This window comes from Excalfactoria chinensis, chromosome 18 (genome assembly GCF_039878825.1).
Source record: "Excalfactoria chinensis isolate bCotChi1 chromosome 18, bCotChi1.hap2, whole genome shotgun sequence".
Lineage (NCBI taxonomy): Eukaryota > Metazoa > Chordata > Aves > Galliformes > Phasianidae > Excalfactoria > Excalfactoria chinensis.
The window spans coordinates 4,475,043-4,492,811 of NC_092842.1; the positions used below are offsets into that span (position 1 = coordinate 4,475,043).

The window sequence follows — 17,769 nt, forward strand, 5'->3', positions numbered from 1 at the left end:
GAAAATAAAACTCCCACTCAAGCATTTAGCAATGCCAGGACCTTAGTGACTTCTGAGAATTAAGGTCTGATTGGCACTTGTAAGGCTTTCACTGCCTTCTAGATCCACAGAACATTTATGGTAATATTAAAACCACTCCTACCATATCAGGAACAAAGAACCCAAATCAAGCTGTCAGCCCTGACTTTAGGACAGCAGCCTGGGAACTCGCATCTCATTTTCTGCTATGCACAGCTGAAGTTCTTTTCTGGCAGAATCATTACCTGGACCCCAATACAGGGCTGTGCTACTGTTCAGCAAAGAGAGATTCTGCCTGACACAAAGAACCTCAAACTCAAACCATCCTCCCCCCAAATGCTTTGCAAATCAAGAGGCAGAAGCGTCCCATCCCTTTGTATGGTTGGCCCCAACCACTTCCTCTCTTAAAACAGATTATGAAAAAACCTACTTTGAAAAACAAACCTTCAGAAATAACAGCTTTACTTTTATTATTATTATTATTTTATTGAAGAACTCTGCAAAGGCCCTGCTGGGTACCACGTTATCCCATAAAGATGTCAGCTTTTTAGTGATTACAGCTCTAAAGAGAAGGAACAAACAATAGAGCGCTTCCTTATATGTACACTGACTCGGCGCTGGTGACAGAGACCATTTCCCCAAATGGTCAAAAAACTGAAGCAACTCCACTGTGGTTTTTTGAAAGAGAACTGCTTTAAAAGCACACATCCCGCTGCCAGCCAAGTGAAGCTGCAGCTCACAGTGACACCTACAAACCTTCCCAGGATTTTCAGCAGCAGGTTACACTGTTCCCTTGGTTTATAACAATATTTTCACAGTGGAGCTGTTTGCAACGCAGCAACTCTTGACTTTGCTGAACTGCACTGAGAAAACCCTGGAGCCAAACTGCACATTCACTCTTTAATTCTCTCTATGAATGTTGACTGCTTGCAATTTAGAGACGATGCACACACAGGAAGGGGAACTCGATGGCTATAACCCCCTCCTCTGATTTCACTGCTGCACAAAGCCTGAGAGCACTGCTGACACCTGAACACAGCCCCTTGGCTCCACATTACCAACACCAAAAAAGGAAACATCAGGAAGCAAAGCCAGACTCCAGCTCCCTTAGATCAACCACAGCCTGGCTGGCAGCAGAAATGAAGGCAGCCATAGCAGATAGCAGAGCAGCACAGACAGAACTGTGTGCAGTGTGTTGAACTGGAGCTGGTTCCCCAGGAGCAGCTTGGGCTTTAGTACCAGATGCTATTTTGTTGAACTGTCCTGGAGAAATAACCAGGAAAGTCTTCTCCATTAGCTTTTGTATCATTAGTCTGCATACATAACCCTAGCAAACTGTAATAGTGAGAGCTATCCCTTCAGCAAGGCCATGTTAAATGCTGGTAGCTGGCAGCACTACTGAGAGAATTTCTTCCTGCGCTTGTCAAAGGCTATTGCTATTTAAAGATGGACAGATGCAAGCAGGTTAGATCCTCATTCAGTTGAGCACTAAGTGCATTAGGGATCTGCAGCAACATATTTTTCTGATCACATCTCTCACTGTCATCACTGCAGAATTTTAATTCCATTAATGCACAATACAAAAAATAACTCTGGCGCCTGCTGATATCGGCAGGTAGAAGCAAAAGCAGCCAAGGCGTCCATCTCAAGCCCAAGAAATGAGGACAACCTATCCCGCTGCCTGAAGAGCACCTTGGTCAGCCAAAGTGAGCAGCGGTGGCTCTGAACACAGCCAGGCCGTCTGCTTTCCTGGCCAGACAGATTTTCAGGAGCACGACTGCAGCAGCCAAGCTGTGAGGGGCAGGAGAAATCAGAACCGCTGTAATAGAAGGAGGGAAAAGTCATCAAACTGCTTCATTGGAAACCAGCAGTTTCTGCATCTCCCTGGAGTGAGTCCACGCGAGCAGCCCTGGCAGCAGCTCCAGGGGAACAAGATCTTATTTTCTGGGGGACTTACGTAAAGCAGAGCCTGTCACGCGGGTGGAGCGCAGCAAAGAAAGGGCATTATTCACAGCCTGGCATGGATGAACCCAGTTTAACACATGCACTTGGAAAACACTGTTCTCTCTGTTCAGTAATATTATTTCACATTCCACTCGTTTTGATAACCTTTTCCTTCTCCATCTACTCCACGGACTGACTGGAAAGCCGACTAATGCCTTCCCCAGAGATCAGCCAACACACATCATTGCTATGGACTTTTCTGCCTTTCAAGATGCTGCTGAGCTTCATTTTGCAATAAGTATTTTATTAATACACACTATAAAAACAACCAAAAACCAGAGAAATATAGAAGGGAAGACTCTCTGCTCCACTTTACAGGGGAAGAGCACCAAGGTAAGGACTGCTTCCTAGAATTTACCAGATGCATTACCTTTCACTCTGATGACAAAAGGCTCTCATTAAACACAACTAAGGAGTTTCAGCCCCTACTTGCCCCCACAGTGTAAGTTACCTCTCTCTGATCCTTTAACATGACCTGAGCTTAGAAAAGAAATCTGGGGTCAGACCTAATTTTATCTGTCAAATAATGTATTTTAGAATCACTTTATACAGATAAGGCAGAGATGATCCTTCTCTGGATCTCAGGAAAACCTGCATGTGGCCTTGCAACTCTAACCACCCCCTACACACATTCATCCATAGAGTGCCCTGGCAAATAAAGAAGGTGACAGATAATCAGATTCGAAGGGAGAGTTTTCAACTAACAGTCAAGCATCAAAGGACAAGACCACAAAGCTGTTTGTTCCTTGTGATGTTCAGTAACACTTGGAAATCTCCTGAGCTTCTTTCTAATAGCAATCCTGAAGCCAACTGCTGCTCAACTTCCATGATGCTCAGCATACTAGAAACTTGTTAAGATCCCATAGGTGCAGGAACAAATTCTATTGGGCAGCTTCCTGAGATTAACTGAGAACAGAATGGAAGCAGAGTACTTGAAGAGCAAAATCTGCAGTTTTATTTTTATGGGGGCAATCTCAGACTGTAAAGAATTTCATTTCCCATTCTTGCAGCAAAACGTTTGATACAAATAAATGTCAGCTTTTTTTTCCTTTAAGAAACATGTTCAATATTCTACTTTGTATCTATGTGAACCAAACTTTTCAGTGAAGACAAAGCTACGTTTACACACTGTATCTTTGTGTCTTTCTGGTCTACATTTCAGCACTGTTTGAGCAGATGCACAAAAAGAAATGGTGCCCTGGTGTAAATCAAGGACCAACAGTCCTGGTACCACATCCCTGCAGTCAATGACACGGGACATTTTGAAGTGCTGCTCAGCAAGGAAAGAACTTGAACTCTACGGGGATCACACAGCTACTGATAGGCAATCATCTGCAGAGAGCACTCACATGCCTGGCTGTTAAAAACTCTGGGGTTGAGTTAAAATCAGTTTTGCATAAATGTATTCAGAGCCACATCAGCTATGTTAGATTCTGATACCATCTTACTGAAGAAATTTGACTGCTTGCATTTATAATTTATATGCAAACACAAGCAGCTGGGGAGATCTCCCTATTTTAAATTAACCTCGGAAGGTTTATACTAGCAGCAGGACTGAGAAATTAAGCCGATCACAACAATTTTCACAGACAGTTTCTCTACCCTCTGGCTTACCTTTTCAACATCTGCTTTTGTAACATTGATATCAGCATCCATTTTCTCAAAATACTGCTGTGCTCGATCAGCTTCTTTGCAGTCACGTTCAAACCGCCTTTTACTCTGTAAGGAAAACAGGATCTTTCATATGGCAAAGAAACACAGATTCAAAATCCACTTAAAATCAATCACTGACCCCTGAAGTATCTGCTGTAACAATTGAGGAGATTCTACGACTAGCTTGTTTATATTGGATCACATTTCCATATTAAAAAACTTAAACACATTTTTTTATTCCATTCTTCAGACTCCTTCATTCCACCAACATCTCTGCTCTTTCAGTATCTTTCCCTATTCGTGCTTCTTCAGTCCTGGTTTACCAAATCACTTCCCTCCAACACTTAAATCTCAATTTTTGTAATAGACAACAAGGGAGTTTCTAAGGTGCATTCATTGGCAAGTAGGGCTTTTAGTTACCTATGTCCCCTTTCCTCACCTTCTCCTCCACTCACAGTTTCTCATCAGTTCATAATGAATGCTGAGGTCCAAATTCCAGCGCATTTACATCTGAGAAACAGCCCCTTCCTCAGGAGATTATGATAGTGTTGGATTTATGCATGCAGGATGGAGCAGTTCAGCTTACAGAGGAATCCTTGAAAAGGATCCTCAGGGACACTGCATTCTGATTAACACTTAGCACGCTTTTCAAGTCAGATACAGTGAGATGCTACTTGTAACAGACTGACCCCATGGAAAGCCAAATGGGCTGTTTAAACAAACTGTAATGCCTACGAGGGTATTCTACATTGTGAAGTTTTAAAAGATCACGTTTTCCAGCTTTTATCCACATAGCCTTTATTTTCTAAATATGAGGTTTGGAAAGCTTTGAGAAAACAGTATAAAAATGACTCAAGCGTCTCATCTGAGGAAATTCCCACTTACAGCTTCGAGTTGTTTCCAGCAAGTTTCAATATGCTGTTGTGCCTTTCTGCCATCGTGGAAGTGCTGTTTAGAAAGAGAGAAAAGGAAACATTTTGAACAACAAAAAACCAAACTGCCAATTATGTTCAAGGGCTTCTTTTCTAGCGACGAAGAACAGAATATAATTTTCCAGCATAAAACAGAAATTCTTCTGACAGTTGTGTTTTGCAACCCTGGTAAACGGAGCAGGTGTATGATGACTATCTGATGTCTCTCAGCAGGCTGCAGATGTGTATTTGCATTTATTATAGTGGTTAGTTAGTTTAAATCCAATTAATCCTTTTAGCAATTCTACCTTGCATTATTCACCGTATCTCGTAATTCTTGGTTTCCCACACTAGGAAATCTGAAACACTTTTAAGCGAATAGGATCTCTTTGGTTACTGACTGTACATTAACTCTACATTAAAATTTATCTCTGCATGGAATGTACCAAGATGCCCTTGATTAATACACTCTAACAACTGGTGTTGGTCCTGACTTTCCTTCAGACTCAACAGAAAACCTTTTCTTCCTAATCTCTGAGTATTTGTTAATCCAACTCTTTATTTCTCCAGATGTATTCAGTGCTTTGAGTCCACCAGCAGCCACTCTCTCCCATACACTGTGTGTGTGCAAACCGTGGTGCTACAGAAGCTCTGAAATGTGAGATGTCAGCTAGCTGCTGAGTGACAAGGAACATATCCTGACATGCCTTTTGGAGCAAGGCTCATCATTATATTAATTGCAGTCAGTTTAAATTGCAGTTCTTAGCCCTTACACAATGGGCTTTATCAGAGAACATAATATGCCTTAGATACTCCTCCCTCTATCCTCCGCACGCCTCACTTGTCCTCAGGGTAAGCAATTTGTCAAAGATCACTGCATAAATCAATGACACAGTTGTAAATAGGGACCAGAAATCTGCGTGCAGTGCCCAACCAACTGTTACAACAGGCTGCTCTCCTTACCAAGCACCTTGCAAAATAAATAACAATCTATAATGGCAAGAGAGATGCCTACCCACTGCCTTATTTACTAGCAAGTAGGATGCTTTACTCAAACACAGACATGGTCTTACAGAGTAAAATTCAAAAACAGAGATCTAGTATTGCCAGTTAATCCCTGCAACAGGTTCACGTTGTCTGGCACATGCAGAATCAGATGGTAAATGCATCTTAAGTAACACGATGTCAATGTCAGGTTACAGAACCCCAAAGTTCAGAACAGAAGCCTTCCACAAACCACTGAAGTTATGAAGTGCTTGCAGGCAGTCTCCTTCCAACTGGCCATGATGGACTTTGTGCATTTCCCACTGCAGCAGCAGCTTGTTCCCCCTGTCTGAGCAGCAGATTTTTGGAGCAAACATGCTAGCAATGCCTCCCCACTGCCTTTCAGCCTCCACCAGACAAACCAGCCCTAATGCATGAGAAACAAATAGCCACAAAACTGCAATTCTCTCATACCACATCCAACAGACCTCTACTGCCTTAAAATCATAATAAGCCTCAATGTGTCTGCAAGAATGAACAAGCAATGCACTGCTCCAAGCACTCCAGACAGTGTTATACACAGTCCCAAACCCCATTATCAAGGAGGTGTGTGTAGCTCAAAGATGAACAGAGGGACACAACAGTTTCCACATCCTGGATGTTGTCCATCTCTACCCAACCATTCCTGGAGAAGAGAGGCACAATGCCAGTGATGCTTTAATTGTGAGCAGAGCAGCACTCAGATCAACCACCACATTCCCACCTTCCGTGAGCAGTCAGCATGCAGCAGTGAGGCTGAGGGAAGTGCAGGCAAGGAGCGAATGCCAGCCCCATCTGTCACCAGCTCTGACAGTACCTGGGGAGTTCAGACCATGCTATGCTTCTCCAAAGCTCAGTCACTGCACTGTGACATTTAATCACAAACACGACAGTGAAACTGCTGGGTGGTGGAGGAAAATTCCAAGCAGATCTCAGTTCCTTTTGTAGATTCCCATTTCCTTTAAGTGCTGTGTGTGACCATGTGCTCTATCTTCCTTGCTAGGAGGATTTGAAACGTTCACAATTTCGGGCTTGCTTTTGTAATTAAGAGCTCAAGAAAACTGTTCTAAGGAACAACCACAATCTAACGCCACATTTTTAAACATTTTGCTGATAAGCATGGAATATGTGGAAATCCTGAGCAGTGAAGCAAAACAAATAACACTAACTTGGCTGTCTCCATGCTGCACTTCCTGCCTATCGCCTCCCTCATCCCCTCCTTGTGTGCTTCCCTCTCCTCCACCTCTGACTTTGCTGGTCTGAAGGGACTGAATCAGGGAGCAGCTGGGCTGCTTGGAGTCCAACACTGCCAATGAGCCACAGACCTCAGGGAAGAACACACCCCGTTACTGAACAGAACACAGCTGCATACAAGGGCTGAAGGATGAACTTGAAATCAAGAGCATATCAAGTAACAAAACTGCCTTCAGATCCTATTTTTAAACTCCTTTGTTGTTAATCAGCAGCGTAGTTTTCATTCTTGCAGGAGCCATCCGTCTTCTTTCCCACTTTGTCTTAAGGAAAGAGCTACAAAGCGGCCCAAGAACACACCAGCAGAGCAGTGAGTCCGAGCAGGAAGGCTGCATGGCTGTTCATATTCTGCTGCATTTTTGAGAAGTTCTTTTTACAGGAATGGGATGTAAAATGGGCATCTCTGAGGATTATTAAATAGTGCAACCGGTGAGCCCATGTGCAGCGACAGCCTGATGTACACAGGTGAACCACATGTTGGAGATTCCACTTGAACGCAGCCTGTTGGTTTGTTCTCCTAAGTTCAATCGTTTTCTGAATCTACTCATAACTCTTCATTCTTGTTGCGTTGACACCCATATATCCTCGTGGGGGAGAGAGCCACACACAATGACTGTACTCCACATATTCAGAGCACTTCGGCTTTTGCAAATCATTTACACTCAAAGGATGATTTCTGCATCCCAAAACATCACTTTTACATACAGTGATAGCACTGAGGCCCTTTCAGCTACCTGCGTTTTTGTCACTGTCCCAATTTTATGGTTAAAAAGCCTGAGATCCAGTGAAGTGATGCACTCAGAGTCATACAGGAAGTGTGCAGCTTCCTCCAACCCCACTTTATCTTCAACTTCCGCAATCCCATTTCCTTTTACATACGTTAAAACCTTCTGATGCAGCAAAGGCCTTTCAGCTGTTTGGGGTTTGGTTTTTGTTATTGAGTAAAAATAAAGATTATTTCCTTCTTGATATGGCTTCAAGATGCACGATTTAAGGATTCTTTCTTTCTTTCCTAATCAAATGAAATAATAATTAGTTATGCCACACACAGTGATTGAGCAAACAGGAACTCAACAAATGATTCAGCAAATGGTACGGAAAACTACCATCCCAGTTAGTCATGCACACTGCAGTAATCAATTTAGAAGAGTTGATATAATACAGGCTTTTTTCCTCCTCCAAATTGAACAGCCAAACTGATACACCCTAATCAGGCTTTCCATTTAAAGCCTTTCAGATCACAAGCGAGATACCAAGGTAATGAATCACACTCCAAGCAGCCACTCAGGCATTTGCAACAGTGGCGCTGGTTGTTTAAGTGCTGCAGTTTTCTCCAGACTCCTTTCTACATTCACAGCACTGGAAATGCAGATGAAAAAGCAGTTCTGGATAAAAAAAAATAAACAACCACGTGGCAGGTTTAATAAAATCAGTGGTACAACAGGTTACAAAACCTGCACAGAAGAAAACCAAGGGAGCACGTAACAGTGAGAACACTTCTAAATCTTCACTCGCACAAAGACCTGCAAGCACATAAATTGTTAATAAAATACCACAGGGAAAGGTTTGTTTTTGATAGTGTTCATTACTTTATCTCCCCAAACCACCTTTTAATCTACACTTAAGAGACTTACGCTAGCAATCACCATGCCAACTCTGAGATTTTCCTGAAAACTACTTTATCCAAGTATCAGACCTACTAAATAGCTTAAAACACAGCAGCAAAGCCCAAGCCACACTGGCTGTGTGACCACAGCTGTCCTCTTTCCTTATGCACTGAAGCACAACATCCTCAGGATGCTGAGGGTGCTCTGAGCAACAGCCACCCTCAGGTCAGGCACCTCCATCCATGACTACGGACACTCCAGAGGATCCCAGCTGAAGGAACGTTTTGCTGCAGTACAGTAAAGGAAGCAGAGTTTTAGAAGAGCAGGAAATCCAGGCAACAACAAACTGTATGCCAAGCATTTCATTTCTAAACCAAGCCATACCAGTCGGTGCGCTCTCCTTGTCACTGTGCTGTATTTGTAACAGCTGTGGAGAAATCCTGGCTGCTGCGCAATCAGGACAAAACTCTCATTGACTTTTGTTAGGCTCAGATTTCATCCATGCTGATGAAAGCCCTGGGAGCAGCTAGCGAGTCACCTACAATAGAGCGCCTGTCACTGCCAACAGCACTACAAGAAGGAGCAGAGGGAGATGTTTGCCAAGTTTTCTTGGTACCCACAAGGGCTGATAGAGCCACAGACTCACAGAGCAGACAAGAAAAGCTTGGTAGAAGATGACTTATCTACTTTCTTTGCGAGACCCTTTGAGAGAGTTCCAAGAAAAGCAAGATGTACTTCGAAGTATCTTACACAGAACCACACAATGCAGTCCAGTTCTTCCAGCTGAGGAGCTCCTGGGCAGAAAGGATTGGCTCAGCCACACAGCAGTGTGACAGCAGGGCTGATGGTGCTGGACCAAAACCCAACCACAGCAAATAGCTGACTTATGAAAGACTTAAAGATCAGAAAACCGTATATATTATACGTAATATAATCAGAAAAACTAATCTAGTTAGTTTATACGCATGGCATGCTGCTCATTTGACAACATCCTGTTCAAGAATTTAAGAGATATACAGTACAAGGCCATTTCATTTCCCCTTCTGTTTTCCATGTTCAAACTAGATTACATGAGCAGAAACCAGTTACCTTGACTTTTTGTAACTGGCATCCTCAGCCCATAAGGATGGACAATATAAAGTCAGACCTAGCATTCAGTACACTTCCTCTTCTCTATCAAACTATCTACGCTTTTGGCACAACTGATACTTAAAATAACAACCAGTGACAACAGCACTGATAGAGATGGAAGTCAGAGAACACTATCTTTTCTTCAATTTCCCCAGCTTAATTTGCAAAAAGCCTTGACAAATGCTTTTCCTTTCCTGACAGCAAAGATAGGAAATAGTCTCTTGAGAATTCTTTGTTTCCAAGAATAACAACTGTGGTCTTGAGGTCCTACCGTTCTCATTGGTAATAACGTAGTATAAGACAGTGCTGTGAATGGTGACATGAAACACACACCCATCTTTGCACACTCATCACAGCTTCTTCTTAGTATTGTGACACAGCCTCCTTCTCCTGCGCGGTCTTCAGAGTGAACATTATTCACCTCAACATGCAACTCTGCTGAAACAAGTTCGAACCTAAGCAAAGCTGATGATAATTCAGCTGCAGTTGTCTCCTGGAGTGGTACATGCCAAAGGAGTCACAAACTACCAAGATCTATGTTTCTCAGGCTCCAGAGACGACATCAGCTGCACCAGACAAACAGAATGAGCTTATCATGCCTACTTGGAAATGTGAACAGGGACAATAAGGAGCATAAAGCTAGAATATACTAACAATAATGTCTACAGTAACTTGCAGGTTTGGTGGTCCATTGTCATTTCTAATTTAGACACCCTATTTAAATGAAATACATCTACCCCCATTCGTGTTGTAAACTTTAAGTGGTAACAGAACAAGAGCTGGGGAAAGCTCAGTTTGGATGCAATCAACCCAAAGTTTGAAGCATGGCAAAGCATTTCCTTTCAACACATCTTTTCCCCTTCCTACCGCCCACTTTGTCTATTGAGTTTGTAATTTCTGGAAGACAGCCTGAAGCACATCCATAGCTCAGATCGGAAAATCCATTGTGCACATGACAGCGCTGTATTCTGCCATCGTGTTTCATGCTTGCACAGTGCAACGCTCCGTGAGAAATCCTGCTGGAAACCACAGGACTATTAGTAGAACAGGGCACTATTCAGAATGAACCAATGTGCCAGAATTCCTCCAATTATTTACTTTTCATCAACACCTGAGAGTCTACAAGAAACAGAAAGCTCTCTGACACGTACACCCCCAGTATGAATGCACATGCTCCACTGCGAAGAACCAGACCGTTTTTGCCCCTGCGGCATCCATAAGGATGCATTCATTCCCTGCTCTGCTTCTATCCTGACACAAAATGGAACGTATTGACACCAGGTAAATTCTCTCCCAACCACAGGGTCCCAGTGCTGCACCAGCTCAGTCTGCAGCAGAGCTGCTGGCTTCTACTTTACTTTCAGGCTCGATTGTATGGAGCCAGCCAGTGCCCGAGGGGAGGTGGAGGTAGAGGTGAAAGCAGAAGCAGTAACAAGAGGGATAGTTCATGACTCCCAAATACATTTTTAGCAAAGCTGATGTGAGAGCAGTGGCTACCTAGAGACAGGGAGCAGATGCTGCCAGAGAGGACCGAGTCAGACCCAGCTTGTGAACAGAGTTCTGAAATCAGAATTGTCCCAGAAATGAATGTATCAGTTTCTGTCCAGAGAAATTACAGCATTGAGGGCTTTCCTTAGCTAGAGTTGAGAAAATACCTAATGTGTCTCTCTTGAGGGGCCTGGAACTGAAATTTCAGCTTGAAAACAGCCAATAAGATCCTTGCTGAAGACGACAATAGCACGTGTTGTCTTAGATCAAGAGACTCCAGAAAGAAGTGAAAGTGAGGAACTGTACTTTAAAGAGTTTCACTTCACTGGAGAGTAGGGAAGAACTGAAACAGTACGGGGATTTCTCCATCTTACACACAGACAATGAAGGCAAAGAGGAGGCAGGGTGGATGTTTAACTCCAGAGACCGCAGGGACAAAACATCACCCGATGCAGGGTTAATGCCAGTGGGGGCAATCCTATGAAAGAAGGATGCACAGCAAAATAAAACTGAACTTGTGACTGATGCTCTGTTTTACAGGTGTTCAGACACTTGAATACTCAATCCAAATGATACAAGAATGAAAAAGAATGAGTCCTCCAGTTCCTTTCTGTGGTCCTAACCTCAGGAAGGATCACCTTTTACTTACAGCAGCTTCTACATAACAGCTGATTATGTATCAAACAGTGAGCATGCGAGCTCTGCCAGCAACATTTCTAGAAACTCCAAGCTATTCATCAATTTGTATCTCATGAGGTTTTGCCAGAGCATCGGACCTCTGATAGTTCCACAACAATCACCGTGCAGACCCGAGCGTGATTGATGCATTTGTGTTTTATGGTATGAAATATGCCTGAAGGGAGAAGCAATTTCCTTTTCAGACAAGGATTCACAATTCACAGTTTATACTCATGTTCCAAGAATAAAACAAGCAACCATGACTGACATCTACCTTCTGCTAGAAGCTGACTTAGCAGCAGCAGCAGGTAACCAGACCATCAGATCCTTCCAGCTGGATATTAAAGTAATTTGCTTGTCATTCACCCTGTGAGCCAAACTTACAACAAAGCTCCACAAATAAAGCAAAGAAGAAATACAGTTAGCGCCTACATTCTTTATAAGATACCAAGCCCTTCATAATTACATTTAAACCCCCTAATAGGTATTCCAATCACTTCATAAATCCTTGTAATTTAAAAATCAGGTAACAAGATTAGAAGTGACAGACAAATGCCATACAGATTGTTTTTTCTTTCATGGCTTTGCATACTGTACAGAGTTCATGCAGAACAAAAGGTCATAGAAATGGCCAAGGTCACTCTCCTGTCCCAGCTATATGTAAAACATGCTGCTGGCCAAATATGCGCCTGAAAGACTAAGCACCATTCTGCAAATGAAAGACATGTCTGTATATTCCATTGCTCTGTTGACAGACTTATTCTCATATTAAACTTAGGAAAACATGGACATTTTCAGACTCTGATCTCACAAAGCACTTTAATGTACCCCTAATGTCTAGTGGGGCTATTTATAAATGCTGACATTTTTGCTGGACTAGCAAGAGTACTTTTCACCTTCCAGTAGTTTGGCTACTGTATGTAAGTGAGAAATGGATGTGGTCTGATGCTCACTTGCCTGCTGAACTTCACTTAGCCATTTTATACCTGGTTTACAAGCATTTTTAACAACAATGCTTACAATCAGTACTTTGTGCCCACTCATTCCAAGGACAGGAGTTCAAGGCAGGAGGAAAAAATAAAATCACATCTCAGTTATTTGCCTTTCAGAGCTGGTGACATGGAAATTAATCAGCTTTAAACATTCATGTGGCAGGCACGCAGGTTCATAAAGTACTATTTAAAATGCAGCGCTAACAAACTCCTAATTATAGCAGTCTTGAAAGTGATGGGTTGAAAGAAAAAGATTCCTCAGTATCACCAAAACAAAGCAGACCCTGCAGATCTGATTGGAAGTCTGTTTTTAAGAAGGTTTGGTTGATCAGATCTGGTTGAGAAGCAGGAAAACGTGAATCAACTTCCTATTAATTGTCTCAATTGGTTTAGTAATACAGCTCCTCTGTTTATTTCATGCTTCACATGGTGCTGCTGGACTCTTCACTACAGAAGCTTTTGGCTAACTGAGCCTTAAGCACAGATGGATCTCTGACCTTATTTAGCAGGCATTCTCCTGAAGGCGTAGCTGTCTGATTTTATAACATATAATTCAAATGGTTCAGTGATTTGGCCAGGGCACGTAACCCACTTTTTTAATGCCTGGTTCACTAATAAAGCTCATGTTTATTAACTGCAGATTAATTTTACTTAACATTGAACTCCACTACCACTAATTATCTGTCTTACGTAGCAAGCAATTGTGAATAATAAAAAACATTCCATTACCGATTTCCTCTCTTGTTTCAGCTCCTGCACATAGCGAGTTAACTCTCCAATGATAAGAGAGGTCATGTTCTCTGAAATGACCTCATGCTGTCCGGCATAGTCATTCATTTCATTTAAAGTGGCTAGGAAGGCTCTAGTTGATGTGTACCTGCAGAGGACAAAAATGCATTTTGCTTTTAGTCCCTTTCTTTCCAGAAATACACACTGAAAAGGGAGGTTGAATCCTTCTTAAGCATCTACAATTGCTGCATGAGACTAAATACGGATTAACACAGTTTCACATGAAAGAGTTTTTCAAAAGAAAGCCTACCCCAAACACTCACAGTTGTCTGACGAATTAATCTTGATTTAGACAGTTTGACATCGGCTCTTAAAATACAGCACTTTCAGAGTGCCAGATGTTTTATCAGCACAGCTCTGGGACTTCACTACGCTAATCTTTACTCACCATTTTGGAGTTACACTCTTTCAAGCCCTACATTCCGCGGCACAGAGTCACCACTGTACCCTACCTGGCAAAATCCAACCTACACAACCAGCCTTTGGTAGCACAGTGCAGGAAAGAGAACATTTCCAAGTGCCAGCTGGAGGTAGATTAGCTATAATTTACTAACATTTCAGAGTGATAGTGAGTTTACTGATCACGTGTTCACCATTAACCCATAATTTTACAGTTAAACCTTCCATTGCAAGGTTTATTTTTTCATATTAGATAATCTCCAGTACAACATTTCATGTATTATTAAAAGGGAGAAATGAACATCTGTGCACACAGTTTCAAAAACAGCAGATTATGTCACTGGCCTATTCAGCAGTGAGCCAACAGAGCTGCATTTAAATTCCTCTGCTTGTGCTGGTCAGCTGGAAGACAGCTGCTCTGAAGCATTGCACTTGTACATACTAGCAGAACTATTAATATTAATAGTAGTTGCCTGCAATAAAAACATCAACAACAGTGAAGATCCAAAGAAAAAGGGGAGAGACTGAGAGGACAAGGAGGAATGGGATGACTGGGGATGAAAGACATCAGAGGAATAAAGAAAAAACACTGGAAAAAATACCTAAGAAAAGAGATCCAAACTAATATAAGCAGCTACATTCACAGTCAAGCTGTGGTGCCTCAAGAGACATCCCCGTTGCAAAAGATAGGGGATCAAAGACAGAACTGCAGACTGACAATAAGCTTGAAAACAGGATTTTAGACTATCTCAGTGCAGCATCCAAGGTACCCAAAGGCCACATGACAAACCCCCAAGATGTTATTTAGAGACACAGGGGATGTATGCTGAGGTGAGCAGTCCATTTAAAAGGTCAAGGGACACACAGAATCTTCTGTGTCACATCACGAGTCATTTAGCTGCACTATCCTTTTACAGCAGATGAAGATGTGTTAAAAACACACAAAACCTAGTAGTAAACTCAAAATTATTGAGTGAATGGTATCAAAATACCATCTATGGTATAGCTATCCCAAGGCATGTTTCTTCCTAATCCCAAATACAATGAAAAACAGCCATTGTGCTGGTAATATGAGCTTCTTTGTGTAAATATTACTGTTTTAGGAAACAATAGCATCAATAACTGATTCCCATGCAACGTTACTAAAAATAAATGAAAACCAAAACAAAAAGGCCATTCTCTTGGTTAATATGAATGACTCAGGTAGCTGTAGGTGGGGAGGGGGTCCTGACCCAAAGATCTAAATTAGTACACAACCAATGAGTCGGACGTGAATCCAAACTCACGTGAAACGTTTCAGATTTCAAGGTCAAGGGTTCAAGACTGCTGCCAGGCTCTAAGAAAGCAGAGCAGCCTCCTGCAGTAAAGGGCTGCAGGGTCAGAACGTTCTATGGTGCCTTCGTTCAGAGCTGATGCATTACAAAACACTGAAGTGGAGTAATTTTAGAAGAAGTCAGAGTGCTCTAAGGAAAAGGTTATAACTCTGACATGTAGCCTGTCCATTGGGAAGCTTCTCTTCTAGGAAGTTCTCCTTAAAGAAAAACTTTGATCAAGGGAAGGGATGTTTTTAATGGCACTGTGTACTATCATCCATATGCATTTCGAGTGTTACAGAGCAAAGGAGCTGTGCTTTCACACTGCAGTTGCTCTCTGCAAATGCTCCGTCAGTCCCTTGCAACCAGGGAGACACAACCTGAGCATCTAAATCAGAAGCAGGCAGCTGGGTGATGCAGCATCCTTTAGTGGCTGCCAGTCATGTGTTCCTCTGTTCCAGGATGCTGCCTGTACAAACTACATCTCCTACCCTTCAAGAGCCACTGACTTCTCTTATGGTGTTATAATATGATCCCTTAAGTAACATACTAATCTGCCTTGTCAGTCCATTTGAGTAATTCAATACTTGTACAGACTACCCAAGTTTCATGCTAAAATTAACAGCAGCTTCTGCTGCTGCTGGAGCTAATCAGAGTTTGGTCATGCACTTCAATGAGCCAGGACTGAATGGTCTGTCTTGAAGATATTAAGGTATGTAGAAAAAAATAGAAATAAAAGGCAGTACTCAGAACATTTAAAGGGAATTGAACAGTTACAGAGCAAATCCAAACTTCCTTCAAACTCCACTCCTTAATAGCAGGAACAACCTCTGTACTGCACTGCTTGACTAGCCAAATCCCAGCAGGTGATAGAGCTTTTCCCCCCTTCCTCTACCATGCATGCTCACCTAGCAGTACAGCATGAACGTACCTGTACTCTTCCTCTTCTTTGGAGTTCTTCTTGGGTTGATATTTCTTTGAAAGATTCCTAAAATTAAAAACAAGGACAATTAAAAAACCCCTTCAAACTAAGTGCATAGTTCTTGCACGCACACACAAACAGTGACGCTTCAGTTTTGGTCCGCATTCACCAGCTATCTCCCTGTTAGAAGCGTGGCTGTATTCTCTTCCAAGGAAGAGAAGCAATCTTAGTAGATCTGTGGGAAGCTGTACCGAGATTATAAAACGGGGATCTTGCTGTGATCATTAACTCGTGCTGGCAGAAACGTGGACTTTGATTATTCCAATTAGTAGAGATGATTGCATCTCATCACTACATATCCAACTAATGATTCCATTTTAAAATGCTGATATGCTTTTCCAGTGATTGTATCTTGAATAAAGAAGTTGAACAGAACTCTGTTAGCACATCTACCTTATGATATAGCTTTCATTTTCCTAAAAGTTAAAAGCAAGCCCTCAGCCAGCAGCAAATCAAGGCTTTAAAGGACGCGTACTGTCTGTGTACCACTCAGCACACCCTGCTGATGCTTAAAGCTCAGAATTACAAGACATACTTGGACTATAGCAAATATAACTCCACACGTTTTAAACAGTGCAAACCTGAGAGCTGATAAATCTTACCCAGCAGTTAAGACCTTTCCAGTGCTGTAGCACTGGGATCTCCTACACACCAAACTCATCCTTAGACCTTTATGCCTTCCTGCATCCTCTGCTACCTTTCAGTGAAATAGGGACCATTTGTTTTTAACTTTACAAGTTGTTTTTACTGATTCCAAATGACATTCAAGTGGTTGAATGCCTCACATTTCTTACTTATGTTTTTTTCCCTACGGAATTAAGCAGCATCTGCTCAAACACAGCAATAGCCAGAACGCTGTCAATCTCACACAGCCGTGTTCTTCAAAACATAAGTACTCCTCCTGAGAGGCCCCCAAATAAGCATCTCCATTCCAGCCAGTGTCTTTTCTGAAAGGAGGATGCTCTGGAACAAGGAGCTTTTCTCTAGTTCTGTGTACAGCAGTTTTAACTAAGAATTGTGCAAACTGTTCTGCATGATTACAGTAAGTCTTACAAATGCTGTATGCAGCATAGAAAGGCCTCCATAAATCTGCTTAAAGAGGAAAGTTAAAAACAAGGAAACACATTGAAGACTGCGCAGTAAGGTATGTTCACACATCTCAAATGCACGCCTCCCTTCAGTATCAGTATTGTGCCACCCAGTTAATTCTGACGTACAAACTATTGTCTTCTGAGCTTCTGAAGGTACAGAAAGGCTGCTGTGCTGGGACAAAAGCCAGCAGAAAGTACGTGCTTTCACAGCAAAAGGGTTCAGAAAATATAGTGAGGATTAGCAACTCACTTAAACATCTTATTGGTTTCTATGTACCCTGTAATGCACTCAGAAAACATGTGCTCTATTTATTTGGATTTAATTACATTTTTCATCTGCTTTTCCCCCCATTAAAACAGTATGCAAGATTTTAACCATGATACATAAAAAAACAGAAGTGATACTGAATCCATTAAGAGCCAGTATGACTCTCACATG

General features: G+C 42.1%; 1 protein-coding gene across 25 annotated transcripts in view; it reads right to left on the reverse strand.

The window, feature by feature from the left end:
• FNBP1 (formin binding protein 1) overlaps positions 1-17,769 on the reverse strand; it is an 85,884-nt gene that overhangs the window by 39,086 nt on the left and 29,029 nt on the right. For all 25 annotated transcript variants that reach the window (XM_072352999.1, XM_072353000.1, XM_072353008.1 and 22 more), the window contains exons 3-6: positions 16,189-16,245; positions 13,486-13,633; positions 4,561-4,623; positions 3,637-3,741 (exon numbers count right to left, since the gene is read on the reverse strand). In XM_072352999.1, coding sequence (XP_072209100.1) covers positions 3,637-3,741; positions 4,561-4,623; positions 13,486-13,633; positions 16,189-16,245 — 373 coding nt within the window. The remainder of the gene's footprint in view (positions 1-3,636; positions 3,742-4,560; positions 4,624-13,485; positions 13,634-16,188; positions 16,246-17,769) is intronic.